Source organism: Oncorhynchus keta, chromosome 13 (genome assembly GCF_023373465.1).
Source record: "Oncorhynchus keta strain PuntledgeMale-10-30-2019 chromosome 13, Oket_V2, whole genome shotgun sequence".
Classification (NCBI taxonomy): Eukaryota; Metazoa; Chordata; class Actinopteri; order Salmoniformes; family Salmonidae; genus Oncorhynchus; species Oncorhynchus keta.
In genome coordinates, this window is record NC_068433.1 from 40,412,261 (window position 1) to 40,436,739 (window position 24,479).

General features: G+C 45.0%; 1 protein-coding gene across 3 annotated transcripts in view; it reads left to right on the top strand.

Annotated features, from left to right (window-relative positions):
* LOC118392782 (receptor-type tyrosine-protein phosphatase zeta-like) overlaps nt 1-24,479 on the top strand; it is a 46,415-nt gene that overhangs the window by 1,224 nt on the left and 20,712 nt on the right. For 2 of the 3 annotated variants that reach the window (XM_052460150.1, XM_052460151.1), the window contains exons 2-3: nt 17,155-17,223; nt 23,353-23,532. In XM_052460150.1, coding sequence (XP_052316110.1) covers nt 17,155-17,223; nt 23,353-23,532 — 249 coding nt within the window. The remainder of the gene's footprint in view (nt 1-17,154; nt 17,224-23,352; nt 23,533-24,479) is intronic. The other variant, XM_052460152.1, reaches the window with a different exon arrangement.

Here is a 24,479-nt window from a genome sequence, read left to right on the forward strand (position 1 = left end):
GGGTTCAGTTTTCAATTCAGTCGGTTCAGAAAGTGGGACAATCCTCATAGGAAACAATGGATGATTGACTGAATTGAAAACGGAACTGACCCCAACCCTGATCAGGAGAGCCTGGGGAGAGTTCATAAGCATGAGTGTGGTAATGACATAATACTCATTGATCAGAGCCAGCAGCCCTATAGGGCAGGCTCTCTTTATTTCTCTCATGGACAGGGTTGGTGTACGTGAGAGTGGCTCTCATCCTGACACTGCTGTTGATCGGTGGATCATTGTGGATAATGTTGCCCTGTTATGTATATAAATGAGATGGCTGTAACACCCTCGATGGGCAGGGCAAGAGTGTCGTTCCACCTCAAATAAGCATAAGCGTTTCGAAACACCCACCATGTCAGATTGTTTCTGTAGTTAGAAAGAAATAAGACTCGAATTCCTGCACATTATTTTGTTGAAATATGGCTCAACGACTGATCACACGGCTACGGACCCAGGAACGGAAACGACTACGAGTAGGAACACAGCACGAGACAAAGATAACAGCAGCAGGACACACACTTCAGGTGTGCAGCTGTTGTTGGGAGAGAGTAACATCGGCAAAGGGGGTTAAGGATCCATCAAGGGAGGAAAAGGTGCTTGGGAGAGCAGAGACAGGGACCTCGCATTGACCAGTACTTCTTGCGAAGCAGCCAGTCAAATCAGTCGAATGAAGCACAGCGACGGGAAGCAAACCCAAGTTCGCAAAGAGCTTCAGCACCCCTGTAACGGAGGAGGATAACACAAGCATAGAAATGCCGGTGGATGAACTCACCCAACCACAGAGACCTCTAAAAGAGGAAAAGATCAAAGGGCACAGACCGAGTGTGAAGTGGCCCAAAAGCTGTTGAAAAGAGAGAGTGGGAAACAAATCAACAACGACCTGACAAAAATCTTGGAACAACAGGTAGGAACAGCAGAGAAAAAGCTTGAAAGGATGGGAGACATTATCTACCACTACGGAGAAGAGCGCTTTGGAGTAAACGAAAGGAGAAGTGGCAAGACACCACCCGCGCCAGTGTAACGGATGGGAAACGCTAGCTTAGTTAGCGGTGGTGCGCGCTAAATAGTGTTTCAATCGGTGACGTCACTTGCTCTGAGACCTTGAAGTAATAGTTCCCCTTGCTCTGCAAGGGCCGCGGCTTTTGTGGAGCGATGGGTAACGATGCTTCGTGGGTGACTGTTGTTGATGTGTGCAGAGGGTCCCTGGTTCGCACCCGGGTATGGGTGAGGGGACAGTCTAAAGTTATACTGTTACACCAGCCAAATCTAGGAGGCAGCAAGAGATCGAGATACTTGTCAGAGTGAGAAGGCAGCTGAGAAAGCAGTGGAAGAAGGCCTCTGATGCAGAGAGAGAAGGTCTCCTTCTACTCCGAGCAGACATCAAATGTTGGCTGGCAATCTTGTGAAGAGCGGGAAAACTTAAGGAAACTTCGTAGGAAGAAGGAACACTCAAGAACATGGTTCTATAAAAATGTTTTTTTTAAATTTTGTCGAAGACCTCTTCGCAAAGGAAAAGTGCGGAATCCTAAACACTCCAAAGCCAGAACTGGAAGAACACCTGGAAAAGGTCCACCAGGACACGAAAAGGCATGAGCAGATAAACATCCCACATGACATCTCACCTATTCAACCACCAGAATTCAATCTGGACACTGACCCTCCAAAATGGAGGGAAGTAGAGAACGTTGTCCGACGAGCAAGAGCGGCCTCGGCTCCTGGGCCTAATGGAGTACCATACAAGCTCTACAAGAACGCCCAGGATGTTCTACGCTTTCTTTGGAGGCTCATGTGTGGCAGAAATACATAATACCAAAGGCATGGCGAAGGGCTGGTGGTGTGCTAATCCCGAAAGAGAAGGATGCGACAGACATCAGTCAATTCCGACCAATCTCCCTTCTCAACGTCGAAGGGAAGATCTTTTTCAGTATAATAGCACAGAGGCTGTCCAGTTACCTGGAAAGGAACAAGTACAAGGATGAGTCCCATAATTGACATCTTAACCCAGTCTAAGAAATAAACCTCCCATGCCACTGTCAACATCACGGCAAATCTCATGTGAGTTCATACCATCTATTGGCACAATGGACCGTTTTTAACATCTCGTCCCGTGTTTTATGATTCTTATTCTCTGAGAAATTAAGCTAATTGATTACATCCAAATTTGCCAATTTAAATGTGTAGGATTCATATAATATTCAAAGAAATATAGTACCTAACATCTGATTTGGACCAAACTTTTTTCTAACAATGAGTTAGACATGAGGAATCCAAGAAATGGTTTAAAGTCACCCACAGACCACACACTCCAACAACAAATATATAGTATCAGTTCTCTATGTCTGACAAGTACCATGAAGCTGCGGCTCTGAGTATTGCTTCCCGGCTCTGAGTAATGTATTCCCAGTTAATTTGATTATGTCTCCCCCCCCTGTTTAGAGAAATTATTAATTGATGTTGTTAGGTTTTACGTCCCATCCTACATCCTGGTATTACCAAGTTCTGACCACTAGTTGGTGCTGTTCCTGATTGTAGGTGATATTTGTTAAAGAATGACTGAATCCCCCTCGATGTTAAAGGGATAGTTCACCCAAATTACAAAATTACATATTGGTTTCCTTACCCTGTAAGTGGTCTATGGACAAGGTATGACAGCAATCCATGCTTTGGTTTTGTTGTCCACTGTTTCAAATGCTGAATTTGTAGCATTTGTGGCACAAATCCAATGCAAGTCAATGGTATCTATATTAGCAGATATGAAGCCTGAAAATGCATTGACTAACATTGACTTGCATTGGATTTGTGCCATAAATTCTAAAAAGTTAGCATTTGAAACATCACCATCTAATGGTCAGAACCTGGTAGTACCAGGATGTATTGTAGGATGGGACATAAACCAAACAACTTCAATTACTAATTTCTCTGAACAGGGAAAAAAAACATCAACAAATTCACTGACAATACATTACATAGTATGAAGAAACAATACTCAGAACCGCAGCTCCATACCACTAGTCAGACATAGAGAACGGATACTGTATACATGTTGTTGGGGTGTGATTGGCGTGGGATGTGGGTGGCTTTTGAGAATTTCTTTGAATTTCTCATGTCTAACTCATTGTTTGAAAAAAGTTTGGTCCAAATCGGATGTTAGGTAGTAAATGTATTGAATATTGAATTGATTTGATTTGAATTTGGGTGAAATTATAATAGCTTAATTTCACAGAGATCAAATAATATTTCAACAAAATAGTGTCGAAGAAATGCTCATCTTATCTGTTTCTAGCTACAGAAACGATATCAGAACGATGACCCTAGAGTGTTATTGAATGAATGGGAAGAATTGATCTTCCACACTGTTCTCTCCATGGGTGTGATTGGGATGTATGAAGTAACAGCATGCGATGGTGTACTCTTCGAAAAAAACGGTGCTATCTAGAACCTACGAGGGTTCTCTGGCTGTCCCCATAGGATAACCCTTTGAAGAACCCATTTTGGTTCCAGGTAGAACCCTTTTGTAGAATTTTTTTGGGTTCCATGTAGAACCCTTTCCACAGATGGTTCTACATGGTACCTACAAGGGTTATACCTGGAAACAAGAATGGTTATCCTATAGGACTGGGAATTGCCAGGGACCTCACGATACGATCGTATCACGATATATCTCAATTCGATATGAATTGCGACTTGATACTGTGATTTCTATGGTGATTCAACGTTCCAAACATATTGCTCACTGTATGTCTGCTACAGAGGAACAACAGAGAGCCATAATAAAAACGAGTTTTGATCAGTCGTGGATATCAAAGAGCTGAAAACATGTTGGCTCACCATTTAAAAAGAAGATTGAGGCCAAGCTATAGGGGAGAAATATACACGTTCTGGTGCTGGCACAGCCGACTAGCGATAACTAATGTTAACTACGTAGCAACAAGTAAATCGACGTCATAGAATCATTATAATTGTCACGACTTCCACCGAAGTCGGTTCTTCTCCTTGTTTGGGCGGCGTTCGGCGGTCGGCGTCACTGGTCTTCTAGTCATCGTCGATCCACTTTTCATTTTCCATTTGTTTTGTCTTGTTTTCCTACACACCTGGTTCTCATTTCCCTCATTAAGTGTTGTGTATTTAACCCTCTGTCCCCCCCCCCCCATGTCTTTGTGTGGAATTGTTTGTTGTAAGTGCTTCTGCACATTGGTTACTGGTGTGCGACGGGTTTTGAACCCATGTTGGTTTATTCTTTATGCCGTTGGTTCTGGAATTAAACTGCTCCGGCTATTACCTGGTTCTGCTCTCCTGCGTCTGACTTCACTGCCACCAGTTACGCACCCCATCACAATAATATAGTCAACAATAATATCACGATACTCTACTGTAGACATTTCCCCCTCCCCATCCCTATTCTCCCATGGGAACAGCTGAAGAACCGTTTTGGAACCCTTTTTTTTTTAAAGTGCGGGTTGAGTTCTTTGCTGGTCAGTCAGACCTACGGAGGTGAATAGAATAGAATAGAATACAATCGAGTATCTCTTGGAACACATTTAACAGATGGTTGATGCTCTCTTTAACGAGCTGTAGTAGCAGCAGCCTGTGTGAGACCGTAACAGTTGTAGATGTGGTGAGGGTGGGTGAGCCTGGGTGAGCCTGCTGAGTACTGTTATGGGATCCAGCATCATTAATTAGGGTAGTTTACTCTGCTCTAAACCCACGGTGTATAGTTAATTGGCATTTGGCAGCATGTCCACTGCAGTTTCCTATGAACCTTGGACAGAATGTACATGGAATAAAGCAAACAAAGCCCTAGACCAGAGCACTAGATAATGAAACATAATGAAAAGCCAGAAGGACTATTAAAAATAGAATATGAGTCTTCTACTGAATAGACACCTGCTAGTGTTGCGGACACAAATGTGTCTGGGTCAAACCTGTAACAATTTCAACTGCAACCTGGGTGAGGCTCAATTACATTCAATCACGCCTGTAAATAATTACTGCTTATAAAACCTGTATTAACTGTGTATTATGATACTATTCATAACGTGAGAAATTTGCCTGAATAAAGAAATCTCTTTGGAACTGTGAATAAAGAAGATCACACACACCTGATGCTATAGAACCAAAAGGGCTTCTTCCAATGAATGGTTCCATTTAGAACCCAGAACCCTTTCAAAACTCTTTCTTTCCCCCTAGCTCTGTAAATCATGTTCCTTATCAAGCAACATCACCTAAAGAGGCCTGTGATACAAGCAGATGATGCGTAACAGAGAAGCTATACATTAGCCATCAGGTTTGACCGGTTCACCCCTGGGTGCTTTATGATGTCCTGTGATCTACCATATCTGGTCATTGATCCCATGTGTAGTTATGTCATCCTAATGCTACTTACGTAATCAGGAGAGAGAGAGCCCCCCTCTCCCTCTGTGCTGCGTACATAATGAGGAGAGAGAGAGCCCCCCTCTCCCTCTGTGCTGCGTACATAATGAGGGGAGAGCCCCCCTCTCCCTCTGTGCTACGTACATAATGAGGAGAGAGCCCCCCTCTCCCTCTGTGCTGCGTACATAATGAGGGGAGAGCCCCCCTCTCCCTCTGTGCTGCGTACATAATGAGGAGAGAGCCCCCCTCTCCCTCTGTGCTGCGTACATAATGAGGGCCCCTGTGCTGCGTACATAATGAGGGGAGAGCCCCCCTCTCCCTCTGTGCTGCGTACATAATGAGGAGAGAGCCCCCCTCTCCCTCTGTGCTGCGTACATAATGAGGGGAGAGCCCCCCTCTCCCTCTGTGCTGCGTACATAATGAGGGGAGAGCCCCCCTCTCCCTCTGTGCTGCGTACATAATGAGGAGAGAGCCCCCCTCTCCCTCTGTGCTGCGTACATAATGAGGGGAGAGCCCCCCTCTCCCTCTGTGCTGCGTACATATTGAGGGGAGAGCCCCCCTCTCCCTCTGTGCTACGTACATAATGAGGAGAGCGCGAGCCCCCCTCTCCCTCTGGACGATCAACTGATCGATGTCTCTTACGTTTGTGAAAAGACATCCACATGACCTCGCTCCATCTCTCTCTGTCAAATTAGATTTGTTTGCCCTTTCGGGGCCATTGCTTTTAAATGTTAAATGAGTTTAGACGAGAGTCAAATGTCAAAGAATCACTGATATGGTTTGCCTCCTTTTCCTATTGTAATGTCTGCCGTTTGGATTAGAGGAGAGAGAGATGAATGTCTGGCTAATCTGCTGTACAGCTATCTGTCTAGCCCCAGAGACGGGAGTGTGTGTGTGTGGGTGGGTGTTCATGGGAACAAACATAGGGGCAGGATCTCACTTCTCGTACCATGTTTCTGTAAGTAGGCCTTTCTTCTGCGACAGAATCCATTGAGGACGCTGCGTCCCCAAGTGTTCGTGCTGAGTCTCTCTTGTCTCTCTTCATGTTCACTCTCTCTTCTGATTTTTTTTCCCACATGATTATTCACCAGACTATAAGTCTAACAGATGATGTCAATATCGCTAAACTCACTCACCCGGAAGACAGAAATCTGTAACAGTAGCCATGGTAACATGTAATATAGTAAACTACTAGAACAAAATGATCTGGGGGGAACTGCTTGCTCCCCAGACAGCGTGAATATGTTCAGTTGAATGTATGGATGGAAATAAGAGTTAGCTACGCAGTACGCCCGAGGCACACATGTCTCAAGTTAAGATCCAACTCTGTAATAAGAACAGACGAGTTAGAGGTGATTTGGAACATGTGATTTGTCCACATCATTGACATCTCATCTGTCTCGACCCTTCATGTCTCTCTCAAGCACGGACGCGTGGACACACACACAGACACGCCACTGTCCAGGGCCAGTGTGTGTGTGGTGCTCCATGTGGAAGATGGGATTAGAACTGTAGAACCGGACGGACCTTTACGCTGCAGCTCAGAAAAGAGCCGCTCTGTCCCTCTGTGCTGCCAGCACAACAACGTCTTCACGGGAGAGCCCCCCACCTAAAAATATTTTTTCGAAAGCCATCGTATGTGTCTCTCTTTGGGTGTCTAAAAAAAACTAGAATTAGCTTTGTGGCTTATCTTACCACAAAGAGAAGTTAGACTCAGATTTGGAGATAACTTATATGATAATAATTGATCATATAAGCACTCATTTTGATTAGGACTTCTTTTGATGTATCTCTGAAAGCAATATTATTGAATCATTCATGCCTATGCTTTATTTAAACCCTTTATTTGGTCTATTTTCAGGAAATGCATTTTTTATCAGCATGACATTCCTAGTCAACTGTCTTGCAATTTATTCATAAGCATATTTAGCCTATACCACTAATCCACTTACTTTCTCCCTGAGCCATGTAGTCACAGTTATTAGAGCTAGATCCATCCCAGTCGAGACTTTGATTGCAGCATATTGTCTACTTGGTCTTACTGCGAGTTGATGTTCCCTTGCAATACGATGCCATATGGTTCTCAGTATACCCTGCAATATCCCAAGAGATATCAATAATGGAAACAATGAATTAATCACGTCTACAGCACCATGCCAGTGCCAGTCCATGGATTACTACCTTATCGTTCACCCGTACCCATAACGTTAACTAACATGCACAGGAAAAATCAATGGTGTACATTTAACTCTGAAAGTGTCAAATGTATAGTATTATCAGTGAACATAGTCCCACTGTACTGGTGTAACAAGCGAACAAGTCCCACTGTACTGGTGTTAAAATAACACTTTTGAAAGTGTTAAAGATTTAACTATGTTGCAGTGTTCCCCATTTAACTCTTGAAATGTCCAACGGAACTCGATTGTGGCGTTTGCAGAACTCAGCTGTGGAGTAAAATGATGCATCACCCACAGTGTAAAACATAATACTTGATTTAGAGTGAACTGGGCTCACTCTGCTTGGTGATGACGCTGTTACACTTCCTCAGTGTAAGAAATGAACACCTGTAGGGTTACAGTACATCATTTTGGGTGTTGTTTTAACACTGTATAGTGTAATGCCTAATTTGCATATTTCCCAGGGTGCCTTTTCTTTTTGAGTAAATTGTAGATTTAACACCCATGGCTGTATTTGTTAGTGACAGAGCCATGGTGGTTGAATTATTTTGGAATCCTTTGGAATTGGAATCCTGACATAGTTAGGATATCCAACAGTTGGAATGTTTATTCACCCACGACCTGCATTCAGAATGACAGTAAAGATTAAGAAACGTAATAAACAAAACACTACATAAACCATTTAAACCGGTACAACCATTTCAGTAATGAGTGCAATAAATGTAACTAACTGATTGGATTAGTTTAGAAAAATGTATGTCATTTATCTGTGTGTTGCGGAAAATGAATGAATCAATCAATGTACATGGAAAAACACAAATATTAAAAACAATCCCCCAAAATATACCTGCAGTATAGCATGCAGGGAGATATAGTAATGATGGGTGTGGTTTTAATGGACTGTTTTACTCCCCACAGTGTAAAACAATAACTCTCATTATTAACACCAACACTTAGGTTTATTTTACACCACTGAGTGGACAATTTGCTGTGTGGCATCATCCCAGACAGGGCACTGGCTAGCTAAAGAGAGCTACAGTGGACGGTCCACAGGTCGTGCTCTTTCTTAGAACATCCTGAATCACCCTCATCCGCAGTGTAAATGTTTAGAAAGCAGTGGCAGTGGAGAGGGGCGAGGGAGGAAGAGGAGGGCAGTGACACTAAAAGGCCAGAGAGAAAGAGATGCTCTGTTTTCTCTTCTCTCCCTCTTGACTTCAGGAAGTTGGTTTGGAGTTATAGCGTCAGCCTGACAAGAGCAAGGCTTGTCTGTGGCTGGGCAGTTTGTCACAAAGGACAGTGTTGTTTAAAGGAGAGAGACTTAAGAAGAGGAGACTTAATAAGAGGCAATGGGAGATGGTGGGTCTTGGGGAATGAGATGACTGAGGCTGGGGGGGGCAGGGAAAGCCGGTGGGAGAGGGGCTGCAGACTGCATTGAAAGATGGAAGGGAACCTCAAGTGAGAGGGGGTTGGGGGAGGGGGTGGGGGGCAGTGAAAGATGGGGGAGTGTGTGTCCATGGCGATGGGAGAGGCAGCAGAGGATGTCAGTGTGGAAATCAGGGTGGCCAGACGCCACAGTACATTCTACGGTTGTCAAGGAGTCCAGTGCTGATGCTCTCTGCATGCTGATGGAACTGATGGAAAACCTGTGATGCATCTCAATACTGTATGCCACTTCCTCTCCTTGTCTCCTTTACTTCAGTAAGCCACATTAGACTATTGAGATGCTTATATAACTCAGTGCTGTGATGCTGAGCAGATGAACACGGTGCATTTCACTGCACTCAGAGTGGGAGAACCGTCTGGTTCTAACATACACACACGCAGGCAAACACACACGAACACACACACCATCCCCACTAACTCACATGGACACAATCCTACATACCCAAGTAACAAATAAACACACTACCAGTGTACACACAGTCATGACTTCAAAGTGGGACTGAGCATTTATGTCATCATCAACCACACAACCCCAGTGGGGCTGACTGCAGTAAGTGCAGGGACTGTACCTGGCTCTAAAATGCTGGCTTTTGGTTTATTAAGCTCTCTGTTCCTGTGTTTCCTCCAGCTCTCTGTGTTCTCTCCCCTCCCCGGGGTTGTCTCTCTCTGTGACTGATTTATTTATGAGTTCTTCTTCCCCTATTTCAGACGGGAGGAGCTCGGAGGAAGGAGCTGAAACTTTGTGTTTATTATTTCAGGCCATCCCTCACCGGGGAACTCCCTGGCTAGCGGCTCACATTAATAACAGGCTTTTTCATGGGTTGTTTGTTCACAAATGCTGTGTTTCATGGAGAGTTTTGTGGAGGAGATAAGTAAAACCCTCTCCATCGGCAGTAAACTTAATCTCATTAAGTAGAATTTAGAGAAAAGCTACCCTGACAAAGCCTTCAGAGTGCAGGACCATAGGAGAGATTGATGGGCTCTTTCATGATTGACACTCATTTATGTCGGTGGATGCAGCAGAATCGGAGGAGGAGTAGTCGCAGAGGCACAGAATCTGTCACGGAAATGGAATGATACGGACAAACTCCCATGATGCATGAGCAGACCTTCCACAGGCCTATCACTGAGAGCAGGACAGCTCTGTCCAGTGTCTTAAACTCTGAGCCATTTTAGGGCTTATGGCTCTGGTTAAAAACCCAGTTGTTCTCAACAGAAGGTGAAGTAAAACCACTTAGCAAATTATTCGGTTTTAAATCAACACGAGAGTGTTACATTTAACACTGGTCCAGTGTCTATACGGGTCCACACTTATCAGTGTTAAATGAACACACTGCTTAGTGTAAATCCTTGGTTTTGGTTGAGACATGGTTGTTGCATTCATCCATGTTCAGTCCTGTGGCCTCAGCAAATATGATATCATTCAATTCTTTAACACACTGCAACACATACTTATTTTTGAAGACCATGTTTCACCTTAATACAGTGGCCCGAAACTCATGGTTTACAGGCCACATCAGGCCTGCAAATCACATTATGCTTGCTTGTAAAGGGATGTGCAATTCCTTTTGGAATCAAGCCAGAGTGGGAATAACCAACATTTTACATTTTTATTCACCCACAACCTGCATTAAGAATGACTGCTGGGCTCAGCAGTGAGCCTAAGATATGTGTCACGCCCTGGTCTAAGTATTTTGTGTTTTTCTTCATGTATTGGGTCAGGCCAGGGTGTGGCATGGAGTTTTTGTATTGTGGTGTGTTTTGTCTTGGGGTTTTGGTGTGTATGTATTTGGGATTGTAGCTAGTGGGGTTATCTAGCAACGTCTATGGCTGTCTGGAGTGGTTCTCAATCAGAGGCAGGTGCTTATCGTTGTCTCTGATTGGGAACCATATTTAGGCAGCCATATTCTTTGAGTTTGTCGTGGGTGATTGTCCTGGGTGTCTTGATGTCCTTGTGCTGTGTTAGTTGACACAAGTATAGGCTGTTTTCACTACTTTTGTTGAGTTTGTGTTTGTGTTTATTCGTGTTTACGTTGTTTAAATAAACATGGATCGCAATCGACACACTGCAGCTTGGTCCGACTCTCCTTCACCATATGAAAACCGTGACAATATGAGACATACATAAATAATCTAAACTGGAACAACCATTTCAGTAACGTGTGCAATAAGTCCGCTTATCAGATTGAATTAGTTTAGAAACATTTATGTTATTTATATTTGAGTAGCATAAGATTCATTAATCAATCAATTTACATGCAAAAACAGAGATAATGAAACAAACAATTCAAAAAAAATCTACCTGAATACAGCATGCTGGGAAATATGATATTAATGAGCGTGGTTTTGGTTTAATTAACACATGGTTATTTGCACCAACCCTGGGGGTCTTTTACACTAATGAGTGTTAATTTAACAATTACAGAGTTAATTTAACACCTGAATCAACACTAGATAATGTTACACTGAAAAATCAACACTAGGTAAGATTTGCCGATTTTCTGTGCAGCAGCAGTGAACAAATACATTTCCCTCTTTCTGGACAGTTGTTCTAACCTCCAGCTGTTCCCCTATATTACCACCTACAGAAGTAGACCCTGAGGCCTCTAGGCTTCTAGGCCTCACGTTCCCACGGTTACCACATGTCACATGTCTGACCTCACTGCAACAGCTGGGCCATGACACATTCCCATAGGCCCTCTCTAAAGCCGACACACATCATCATGCTATGGATGCATGTTGTTATATATTCCTGCTTAGTCCCCTTAGAACAATGCGGCATTTGACAGTGCTCAGAAGCTATATCCCCTGTTTAATTTGGGCCTAACCCTCTTCAATCTTCCAGTGGAAGACCTGCAAGTTAAACCTGCAAGGAGAGAACACATGCTACTAAATCACTAATTCACACATGGCTTTCAGTCACAGCAGCTGTGATATGATGATGTCATGGGGTGTGGCAGGGAGGTATGTATGTCTTGCTCTATGTTCAACAGGTGCTCTCTAGAATGTTCTCAGTGTGTATTGATCACAGGAAAGAATAATGATGATCATTGGCATTTGGCATCGTGGATGCATTTCTGCTCTGCTAAAGCTCTTGACCCCCCCACTGCACAGACTCAGAGCTGGTGCCAGTTGTTCTGTCTCAGTGCCTCTTGTGTGGCGTGAGTAGCATATTATATCCTGTCCCCTCACCGACGGAGGATGTGTTCTACGATCCAGATACGTGATTTAACGACGCAGCAAACGGACCACGACCGTGGCCGTACGGTGAGTCCCTAGGGATAGTGAAGTGAACCACATGCTCTGGGCGGCTGAGCGGCTCAGTGCCCGGCCAGAGTAGAGTGAGTACTTCCTGTCTTTTAGTTTCAGTCTGAACCAGCTTTCATCTCTCTCAGGGGTCCACTAATCGGCTATTCATTAGCATGCCAGTAAGACTCTCCTCCGCTACAACAACACATTGCACAGTACAGTCACACACACACACACACACACACACACACACACACACACACACACACACACACACACACACACACACACACACACACATCCATCCATGGTTATACACTGTTCTTACTCATTAGTAGAAGGCCAGGTCGGGGCCTCCCATGTTCTATCTAGAGTCTAGACCAGAGGGTTCAGGTTTGGCCTTTCTGTAACGACTGGCTCTATTGTAACAGATACGCTTTTAGTTCCTGGCCATGGCAGGCAGGCGCCCACTCAGTCAATCTGATCTGGGGTTAAAAGAAGAGGTCAACACTCCGCGGCTAACTAATTCACTTTATGACAGTTAGGAGACCATATTGGCATGTAACCAAAGAAATAGTAACATTTGAGTGGGACTGTAACGTAGATTTAGGAGCGCCGTCATTAGAGCTGATAATGACAGAGATAAGATGGCGTAAAGGGCCAAATGAAAGGATGAGGGAAGGAAGGAGAGAGAAGGGAGTGAGAGAGAGCCAAAGCGGTTTCAGGCCAGCTTGAGTTTGACGCGTTAGTGGTTGATATAGTCATATATCAGCCCCGTCGTTAGTGCTGAGAAGGACCAAAAGAAGGAGAGAAAAGGAGAGAAAGAGGGAGGAAAGGAAGGAGGAAGAGAGAGAGCCGAGAGGTTGTAGCTAGCGTTGATAATGGGCTCATTAACATCACACTGTGAGGGATTTTAATCTAGTTTGCCTCTGGCTTCTCTCTGTGACACTGACTGAAGCAGGGCCAGGACACTGGGGCTCAGATGGATCTGTCACACGGGAGGGGGGGCTGTGTGTGTGTGTGTGTGTGTAGTGCATCTCTTTAATTTTCCAAGGATGTTTCCATCTAGAAGTTATAGCATACAGCTAGTATTGTGGCATGTGAAAGTATTCATCCCCTTGGCATTTTTCCTATTTTGTTGCCTTACAACCTGGAATTAAAATATTATTTTTTTTTTGGGGGGGTAGGGTTGTATCATTTGATTTACACAACATGCCTACCACTTTGAAGATGCAATATATTTTTTTTATTGAGAAACAAACAAGAAATTTGACCAAAAAAAATGAAAACTTGAGCATGCATAACTATTCACCCCTCCAAAGTCAATACTTTGTAGAGCCCCCTTTTGCAGCAATTACAGCTGCATGTCTCTTGGGGTATGTCTCTATAAGCTTGGCACATCTAGCCACTGGGATTGTTGTCCATTCTTGAAGCCAACACTGCTCCAGCTCCTTCAAGTCGTCCCAGTCTCAAATCTCTGGAAGACTGAAACAGGTTTCCCTCAAGAATTTCCCTGTATTTAGCGCCATCCATCATTCCTTCAATTCGGACCAGTTTCCCAGTCCCTGCCGATGAAAAACATCCCCACAGCATGATGCTGCAACCACCATGCTTCACTGTGGGGATGGTGTTCTCGGGGTGATGATAGGTGTTGGGTTTGTGCCAGACATAGCGTTTTCCTTGATGGCCAAATAGCTCAATTTTAGTCTAATCTGACCAGAGTACCTTCTTCCATATGTTTGGGCAGTCTCCCACACGCCTTTTTGCAAACACCAAACGTGTTAACTTATTTTTTTCTGGACACTCTTCCATAAAGCCCAGCTCTGTGGAGTGTATGGATTAAAGTGATCCTATGGACAGATACTCCAATCTCCACTGTGGAGTTTGCAGCTCCTTCAGGGTTATCTTTGGTCTCTTTGTTGCCTCTCTGATTAATGCCCTCATTGCCTGGTCTGTGAGTTTTGGTGGGCAGCCCTCTCTTGGCAGGTTTGTTGTGGTGCCATATTCTTTCCATTTTTTTAACAATGGATTTAATGATGCTTTGTGGGATGATCTGTACTTCTCCACAACTTTGTCCCTGACCTGTTTGGAGAGCTCCTTGGTCTTCATAGTGCCGATTGCTTGGTGGTGCCCCTTGCTTAGTGGTGTTGCAGACTCTGGGGCCTTTCAGAACAAAGATCATGTGACAGATCATGTGACAGATCATGTGACACTTAGATTGCACACTGGTGGACTTTATTTAACTAATTATGTCACTTCTGAAGGTAATTGGTTGGAAAGGGGGTGAATACTACCCTAATAGGAAAGGGGGTGAATACATATGCATGCACCACTTTTTGGTTTAGAATTTTTTAGAATTTTTTGAAACAAGTCTTTTTTTTTCATTTCACTTCACCAATTTGGACTATTTTGTGTATGTCAGTTACATGAAATCCAAATAAAAATCAATTTAAATTACAGTTTGTAAAGCAACAAAATAGGAAAAATGCCAAGCGTGGTGAATACTTTTGCAAGGCACTGTATCCTAGATCCTGTATACTATAAAATGGAGAGTATGTATTCATATCAATGACTGTTTCTTCAGTGGTGACAATGGGCATTCTCCCTTCACCCCCCCGTCTTACCTTTTTACAGTATGGTAAAAACAATAGGATTATATGGAGCATTAGACCCACCACGTGACCACAACATAGGATAGAAACAGAGTTGGTCATCATGACCCTTAACCTCTGACTTAACATAACAACACCACAAGTGGGTTAGTAACTAAGCGGTATCTCGGTAGATACAAGGCAATGTGAGATTTCGAAGAAGTAAGCAAGCAAACAAATTCATTGATTTTCAACTGTTGGGAATACTTAGTATTTTTCTCGCTACAGATTTTGGTTAATTTTTTCACATAAACCAGTAGGCATCAATAAGCCTTAACCCTTAAAACAAGTGACCAGCAGTGAACAGTAACAGCAGCCCATGCAGTCAGAAACAGCAGGTGTCCTGTAAAGTAGAGGATGCCATCTGACACTGATTCCAGCTAATACTCTGGAGCTCCTTCTCTGAGTGACACACACACACGTGCACGCACGCACGCACGCACGCACGCACACACACACACACACACACACACACACACACCAGGCTGCCAGCTATCTGTTTCCTTTCCTACATGGCACAGAGAGCGCCATTATCCTCGGACATTACCAGGTCAGAAAGAGCGTGTCCACTGGGTAACTTAGCTATTTGAAATGAAGAGGTTTGAGTGGTGGTAAGACGAGGAGTTAGGAGGAAGATTGTAGCACTAGTGTAAATGTCAGCAGTAGGTAAGGTATAGTGCTCTTAAAGTGGACTTTGATACGGATCATTAGGCTTCCATCCTGTTAAGATCTGTGGGATTAAATCCACTAGTGCTTAATATCCTTCATTCGATCTACACAGCGACACTCTGATAGTGTAAAACAACCCGAATGCCTCTCTGTGTGTGTGTGTGTGAGAGAGAGAGATATGGAGAGAGATAATGTAATGAGAGTGAACGAGGGAGAAAGATGGAGGGGAAAGAGAAAGAGATATACAAAGAGGAGGAGGCAGAAATTCATTAGAGCAGTAGATGTGTGTATACTCTGTGCCATAGCAGACACACACACACACACACATAAACGCACACACACACACATACAGATTGAGCAGCCATTTTCTCTAGACCATTCATCTCTCTAAACACTGTTGTCTCTTTCGAGTAATTACTTTGGACCTTTTGAACTCTACTGATGTCTCATCTCCTCCACAGTGCGTGTGTGTGTGTGTGTGTGCGCGCAGGTGCGCGCGTGTGTGTGTTGTTCCCACACATCACCATATAGCTATTACCTTCTACTGTCTCTGTAGCAGATAGCTCGCTACATCACTATGTGGAATGGTGAGAACAACACAATCTCTCTGGGTGAGTCAATAAAGATGACCAGTCCTTCATCACGTTCCCGTTAGCCAAGCTGTTTACAGAGAACTCTGCTGGATGAAAGAGGGATGAACGAGGGCTGAGAGGGGCTGTGATGTGCATAGAAAGTGGGTGGAAAGTGACGCCAGCCAAAGGCTTGTGAACAGAGAAAGAGGGAGAAGGAGAGAGAGAAGTCCCCTCTATCTTGTGGCTCACCACTTTTATCGCCTTCCTCGCACCCTCTCTCCTGTGTCTCACCCCTCTCCATAGTACCCTTCTCTCTCCTGCCCTTGAGAAGAGAAGCAACTCAACAAATGGCAGCTCAGTCATATCCCTATAGATAAACTAAGTGGCCGTGATGTGGCATCTGACATGAGAGAAATAGTATGTCATCATATGCAAGGTCATGCAGCAGGTGCTGGGGTCTCACATGACAGAGTGAGGCGTATCCTAACTCTCTATTTTTCCCTGTCCTCTCTCTCTCGCTTCCTCTCTCTCTCTCTATCTCAATTCAATTCAAGGGCTTTATTGGCATGGGAAACGTGTTAACATTGCCAAAGCAAGTGAGGTAGATAATATATAAAGTGAATATATAAAGTGAAATAAACAATAAAAATTAACAGTAAACATTACACATACAGAAGTTTCAAAACAATAAAGACATTACAAATGTCATATTATATATATACAGTGTTTTAACGATGTACAAATGGTAAAGGACACAAGATAAAATAAATAAGCATAAATATGGGTTGTATTTACAATGTTGTGTGTTCTTCACTGGTTGCCCTTTTCTTGTGGCAACAGGTCACAAATCTTGCTGCTGTGATGGCACACTGTGGAATTTCACCCAGTAGATATGGGAGTTTTTCAAAATTGGATTTGTTTTCGAATTCTTTGTGGATCTGTGTAATCTCTCTCTCTGTCTCTCTGTCTCTCTCCCCCTCTTTCTTATAGTGGCCTTGACAGAGGCGTACTTCAAGGCCCAGAGGAAATTCACAGACGACATCGACTGGTCCTACACAGGTTGGTAAAGTTACATTAACAGTATGCATGCCGTGGGGTATTCAGGTTTGGAATTACAGGAGGGACTATGGGGCTGAAATACCATTGTGAGCGTCGGTCACCCCTAAGAGACTTCGGTCACCCCTAAGAGACTTCAGGCACCCCCAAGAGACTTTGGGCACCCCCAAGAGACTTCGGTCACCCCTAAGAGACTTCGGTCACCCCTAAGAGACTTCAGGCACCCCCAAGAGACTTTGGGCACCCCCAAGAGACTTCGGTCACCCCTAAGAGACTTCAGGCACCCCCAAGAGACTTTGGGCACCCCCAAGAGACTTCGGTCACCCCTAAGAGACTTCGGGCACCCCTAAGAGACTTCGGGCACCCCTAAGAGACTTCGGGCACCCCTAAGAGACTTCGGGTACCCCTAAGAGACTTCGGGCACCCCTAAGAGACTTTGGGCACCCCTAAGAGACTTCGGGCACCCCTAAGTGACTTCGGGCACCCCTAAGAGACTTTGGGCACCCCTAAGAGACTTTGGGCACCCCTAAGAGACTTTGGGCACACCTAAGAGACTTCGGGCACACCTAAGAGACTTCGGGCACCCCTAAGAGACTTCGGGCACACCTAAGAGACTTCGGGCACCCCTAAGAGACTTCGGGCACCCCTAAGAGACTTCGGGCACCCCTAAGAGACTTCGGGCACACCTAAGAGACTTCGGGCACCCCCAAGAGACTTCGGGCACCCCCAAGAGACTTCGGGCACACCTAAGAGACTTCGGGCACACCTAAGAGACTTCGGGCACACCTAAGAGACTTCGGGCACCCCCAAGAGACTTCGGGCACCCCTAAGAGACTTCGGGCACACCTAAGAGACTTCGGGCACCCCCAAGAGACTTCGGGCACCCCCAAGAGACTTCGGGCACCCCTAAGAGACTTCGGGCACCCCCAAGAGACTTCGGGTACCCCTAAGAGACTTCGGGCACCCCTAAGAGACTTCGGGTACCCTCAAGAGTCAATGTATAATTCAAACCCTGCAGATATTTAGCTCTACTCTGCCTCTCAGTGACAGATCACAACATATGGTTGCAATAGTACCATACGCTACCTACTGGTGCACTAATGTTAAGCCTGCTCAACACAACCAGCACTGATGGTCTTTTCTCCACATCCTGACAGACATAGGGGATTAAGCTCAGTTATCCGAAGCCCTTACATGGAGTAATTGCTCCGTTAGTGAGATAGACCTGACTTGACTGGTGTCGCTTGGTCAAATCTAACTGTGTTCTGGTTTTAGGGAAATTGAGCGAGGGCGTTTAAATTGAGTTAAGGGCCAGTCACACTAAAATATATATATATATATGATTTCCATCCTTCGTCCCAAATTGCTTGACTTAATTTCATTACACTCTCTCTGTCAATTTGCATTCGAATAAGAAACATTTCTGCTTGTTTAGGGTAAATAAGCATTATACTTTGTATTTTCCACTCTGCTGCTCTGAAAGTTCAGGGCCCCGTCACAACAAGCTGAGTCCCAGAGAGATGAGAGAGAGACTGCAGGGCTCAAGTGTGTGTTGTGTGTGTGTGTGTGCATGTTTGTTTGCATGTGTGTGCCTTTTTTGTGCTTGTGTGTATGTGCATGCATCGCGTGTGTGTGTGTGTGTGTGTGCGTGCGTGCGTGTGTGTGTGTGTGTGTGTGTGTGTGTGTGTGTGTGTGTGTGTGTGTGTGTGTGTGTGTGTGTGTGTGTGTGTGTGTGTGTGTGTGTGTGTGTGTGTGTGTGTGTGTGTGTGTGTGTGCGTGCGTGCGTTGTGGAGCAGACTTGTTTACCAGCCCGTGTTATAATAGTAGTGAGTGTGCTGTAAGTATGGGTTACTGAGCCGTGAGGAAGAGAATTAACATGTGAAAGCGCACACCTCATTGTGAGGCACAACGCGACGTATGAAGAAAGAGAAACGGGGAAAGACAGCAGAGAGAGAAAAGAGAGAGAAAGAATAGAGAAAAAAAGACCTGTGGAGAGAGAGAAACACGGAGTACGTGAAGAGGAAGTGAGCGAGGAAAAAGGGAGATGAACCTTCTCTGACGTTAACATATGGTAGCTAGCTTTGAAGCTTTAGTGCTGGTAGCCTTTACGGAAATTGCAATCCTATTGGAACATGCAGCAGCATTTGCTCAGAATGTTTTGGCTCAAGGTTATCTTTGAGATCCATTTGTATGATTTACACTATACTGAACGTGAATTAGATTGTCAGGTTGGAGCACGAAATCTTCCCCTGAGTTGGAGCGCGAAATGTAATTTCTCTGTAAATATTTTACCGTCAAACACACAGTGGGAGATAAAGGATTTATCTTATCCTCTGTCTGTCTGTCGTCGTGCAGGCAGACTATCCCAATCACATAGGTGATAACCTGATATTCTGTGCATACAGTTTATGTGTTCATATTTGAGCATATGGCCTAGGACACAGATTTCGCGATGTTTTTCAGACTTTGTATCCTTGCGTGCCCTGCTACTGTTTGTGTTTCCAAAGTTGATACAGTAAAAATCCACCGTACCCACCCCCCGTTAACCCCTCTCCCCAGGGGGTCCCTGTGATCCTCATGTCGCCCCCCCTCCATCCCCCGTCTCCATCTGCCAGTGTGTGTGCTGTAGTCTCTATCCTCTGATAACCCCAGGCCCCAGTGTAGGCCACGCGAGACAGTGTCCCCAGCCACCACACCAGCCCATTTCCTGCATGTGTAAACCCTCTGATCTCCTTCTCATGGCTACAGGGCCTGTGTGTCCCTACACTACCCTCGCTCTCTGTCTGCCTCTTTCTCCTTCTGCTGGGCTCTAACACAAGGGACAGAATAAATGATCCAGCTCTCTTCCCCATCAACATGTAACGGAGGTGGCTTTGCGCGATGACTAACCTCGCCTGAGACCTGGAGACTTGTGTTAGCTCCCCCAAGCGAATGCTCAGCGGGCTAACACAGGAGGGATCCAGTCTTACACTAACACACTGGCCGGCATAATGCACATTCAGTACAGACTGCAGCCTCTGCAGCAGCTTCTAACAGCTCTAATGGGCTGTTAACCACCACCTCATTGACTTACTCCAGCTCTGCTTACTTAGTCATACGGGCAGTCGTTAGTTAGTGTTGTTTCTGCTCCAGTTGTCTCCAGACGTCTTCTCCACCCTCCTCTCCTAGAGCTGCTGAGGTTGGGGATGAGGTAAGGGTTGAGTTCCCCACCCGCTCCCATCTCCTTCTCTGGAGCTTGGGTTCGGGTTAGGCCCTGGGGTAATAGTGTAGTAGCTGGGGCTTAGGTACTAATGCAGCAGGACTCAGAGAGTACAGTACCCCCTCCCCTCACACACAGAAACACACACTCACTCACACACCCACACACACACACATACACAAAGGTATGGTGTGTTTGGTTACCCAAATCCCAACATACATAATACATTCATTCACTTGCTTGAATCCACTCTCCTTGCTGCCCATGTCTTCTCACATTAAAGGGCAACAGCGAGAGTGAAGAATGTTCATGCTATATTCTACAAAATACAAGACAGGAAAGTGGGCGTGATCCATCAGACAGATGTTGTTTGTGGGATGTTGGAGGATGAATAACATGTACTTTTATCCTTATGATTTGTCTTTCATCCTACAAAGCTCTTTGCAAAACAGAAAACAGAGAGAGTTGCCTGATAGTGATATGTTAAGTTATGATCTGTTATTCAAGTTGCATGTGTCTATAAAATGTCAGTGCTGCTCCACTGAGCCCTATTATAAGGGGATTATCCTATTTGTGTGTGTGTGTGTGTGTGTGTGTGTGTGTGTGTGTGTGTGTGTGTGTGTGTGTGTGTGTGTGTGTGTGTGTGTGTGTGTGTGTGTGTGTGTGTGTGTGTGTGTGTGTGTGTGTGTGTGTGTGTGTGTGTGTGTGTGTGCGTGCGTGCGTGCGTGCGTGCGTGCGTGCGTGCGTGCGTGTGCGCGAGAGTCAGGAGTTGGCAGTCTTAGTCCCCAGGGACATTCAACCTTTTCAGAGAGACAGGCAGAAACGCCACGTTTCTCCTCCTCTTCTATAAAGACTGACTCGCTAAAAGATCAGTCACTACATGTGTAGTCAGACAGACCATTAAACCATACTGTATGTGTGGCCAAGTCCCAAATGACACCCCACTCCACCATATAATCCACTACTTTTGACCCGAGCCACATAGTGTACTGGGATGTCAATCCTCTCTTATTTGTGGCTCGGTTTAAAAGTAGTGCAACGTAATGGGGAATTAGGGACATTTGAGACATATCCTTTGTGTGTGTTCCTGGAAAGACTGTCGGAAGCATGTTGCTCCTGGCACTTAATTCTCTTCCAAACCTCTGCAGCTACTTGTTGCCATGGTAGCATCTTGTGAGCGTAGCAGTGTTGTGTCATGGCATTTATGCCAGATGAGGCCCTCAGAACCACCTGACAGCCCCCTGTCACTTTCCTGCCAACATAGGAGAAGCACACACACACACACACACACACACACACACACACACACACACACACACACACACACACACACACACACACACACACACACACACACACACACACACACACACACACACACACACGTTCAGGCACACAAGTCACACATGCAGGCATGCACAAACACACACACCAAAGAAAAAGAGTCAAACTCTTTACCAACCTACACACACTCACACGCGCATGCACACTTGCACACCAAATTGACAGGCACACTCCTCGCTGTCGCACAGACCATTGAAGTGGCACAGCCAGAAGCTACTCTCGTCTGTCACCAACGCAGTAAACTGTCGTTCAACTCACGATAGCAATACGGCTGAATTCAGAGTGGAAATGATTTGACCCCATAAATGGCTGTGAATGTCGGTCATGTAAACTCTTATCTTTAGCACCTGACCTCCTCCTTTGATGACTCTGTATTCATTCTACTGGGTTATTAGCCAGTAGAGTTATTATGAGGGAGGGAGGGAGGGAGGGAGGGAGGGAGGGGAGAGAGAAGGCTGCTGGGAAGACACTATCTCACTCTCTCTCTCACACACTCGTTCACACACACACACAGCGAGATATGTATTATGAGGGGGGGATACAGTAGTTATTATGACACTGGGGAGAGGAAGAGGTGATAATCAAGTCTTTCCTCCTCTCCTCTCAGTGTGCAGCCTCAGCCTGGCCGTTCTCATGCTAATGTCTCTGAGCTCAGACAACAACAACCGACTCATTACTCTTTTCCAGCAACATGCTCCCCCCACTCTGCTCAGGGTCAACAGGCATCTCAAAGACTCAGCAGGGAATGTCATAATACTCACAGTACAGTATGTTGTGGATGTATGCTAGCATACCCTACATATGGGCCATGTAGTTTGCTGTATGGATGTACTTACTGTAAGCGCTGTAATGTATATGATTTACTGTATGTACAGTTGTAGGATCTTAATTTGAGACAGTTTGCCACAGCAGGAAACGGTATGGTTTTGTACACCAGCTTCAAACCGCAGAAAGGACAATATATTTGGTTATGGAAAATATATTTCTATGCGTTTTAGATGGCACAATGATTCCCTACACTATGCTAGCTTATTTTGTCACCTAAACTATTTGAGTTTTAGCAACCAGGAAAACGGCAGAGCGACTTCTGCATAGTGCAACTTTAAACCTCAAATACACGACAAGTTTAAAAGTTCTCCCGCAACACGGTGATCAAAGTAAGATGCTAAATCTGTATGCCACCTGCCCAGTCATTTGTGACCAACTGTCAGACCATCTGCTCTGTTAACTCCTCATCGGCTGGACTAGAGGGGGATGCAGTAGAGCTGATTCTGTGTGTAAACGCAGCTGGGGTTAAAGTTCACTTGAGAATTATGACGATTGGTCATTGCAGGACTTGTCGTCACAATGGATATTGAGGGATTATTTAAATGGCACATTTGATTGTTTTGCAGCAGGAAACAAATACTAAACGTGTTTATACTCAACTATAACTGACCTCTATGAAGTGTTTCCTTTCAAGCTGTTCTCCCTGCAGGGCTGTGTGGGAGTTGTTCAGCTACAAATACCTGTTTTCCATCTCATTCCCATCTTCGCTATTTCCGATCCATTGTAAAGATTCTTCCTCTCTCTATGTTTGTCCTTCTCAGGCCAGCTGAACCAGAAGATCTGGGGTAAGAGGTACCCGGCGTGCAACAATGCCCGTCAGTCACCCATCGACATCGACGAGACGTTCACCCAGGTCCGGGTGGAGTACCAGGGCCTGCAGCTGGAGGGCTGGGAGAAGAACACCCCAGAGACCACCACCATAAACAACGACGGCAACACAGGTACTGTACGGCATGAGCCGTTAAATATCCAACCCATGGTAGTAGAGTCCGGGTTGGCATTGTAGTGTGAGAAGGGTAATAAATCATGGGTCGTGTTCAGTAGGCACAAAACGCCACATGGTTATTAAGTAGTGGTAGTACGAACAGATTGTTTCCAGTGTCATATTAATCTTCATGTACAGAGATAGTTATGAAAATATAACTCAATGTGAGCGATGGGTTTTAGTGAGAGACAGACAGATGGAGAGGGGCAAGAGACAGAGAGAGGTGAGAATAATTGGTCTGTCTTCCAGAGGAAATGAAATGACTCTTGGATATCATCTCTCCAGTATGTCTCCCTGTGGCTGTGTTATGAAAATGCTGCCTGTTGGGTAGTATTAATCTCTCTGTTCCAATACGCTGACAGAAAAGCAATTCACCAATAAAACCATCTCTTTGAAGCATCCATTATGAGTCCATTGTGTGAGGATAGGGATCAGGCCAGGGAGACGGAGGAGGGATGTTTTGTGTAGATGTGTAGATGTGTTTCATGTGGAAAAGGGTATTGTGGCTTCAGAAGACATTATGGTTTTGTTTTAATTGTAACATTTAACTGTGCTGAACACGTTCTGTATTTGTCATTTGAAATTAGACTGTGGCATGTACAAACGCTAAGGACCATTGTGTATGCTGCCATAGACCCGGTAATTAAAAGTATGTGTTTTCCAAGCTCATCGCTGGTTGGTGGGAAGCCTCGGAAGCCCAGGCTTCTTACTAGCCGAGTGAACTAGACAGGCTCTGGAAGGTTGCCCACGGAAAGACTAGTGGGTGGGTAATGTGGTTGTGTGTGTGTGTGTGTGTGTGTGTGTGTGTGTGTGTGTGTGTGTGTGTGTGTGTGTGTGTGTGTGTGTGTGTGTGTGTGTGTGTGTGTGTGTGTGTGTGTGTGTGTGTGTGTGTGTGTGTGTGTG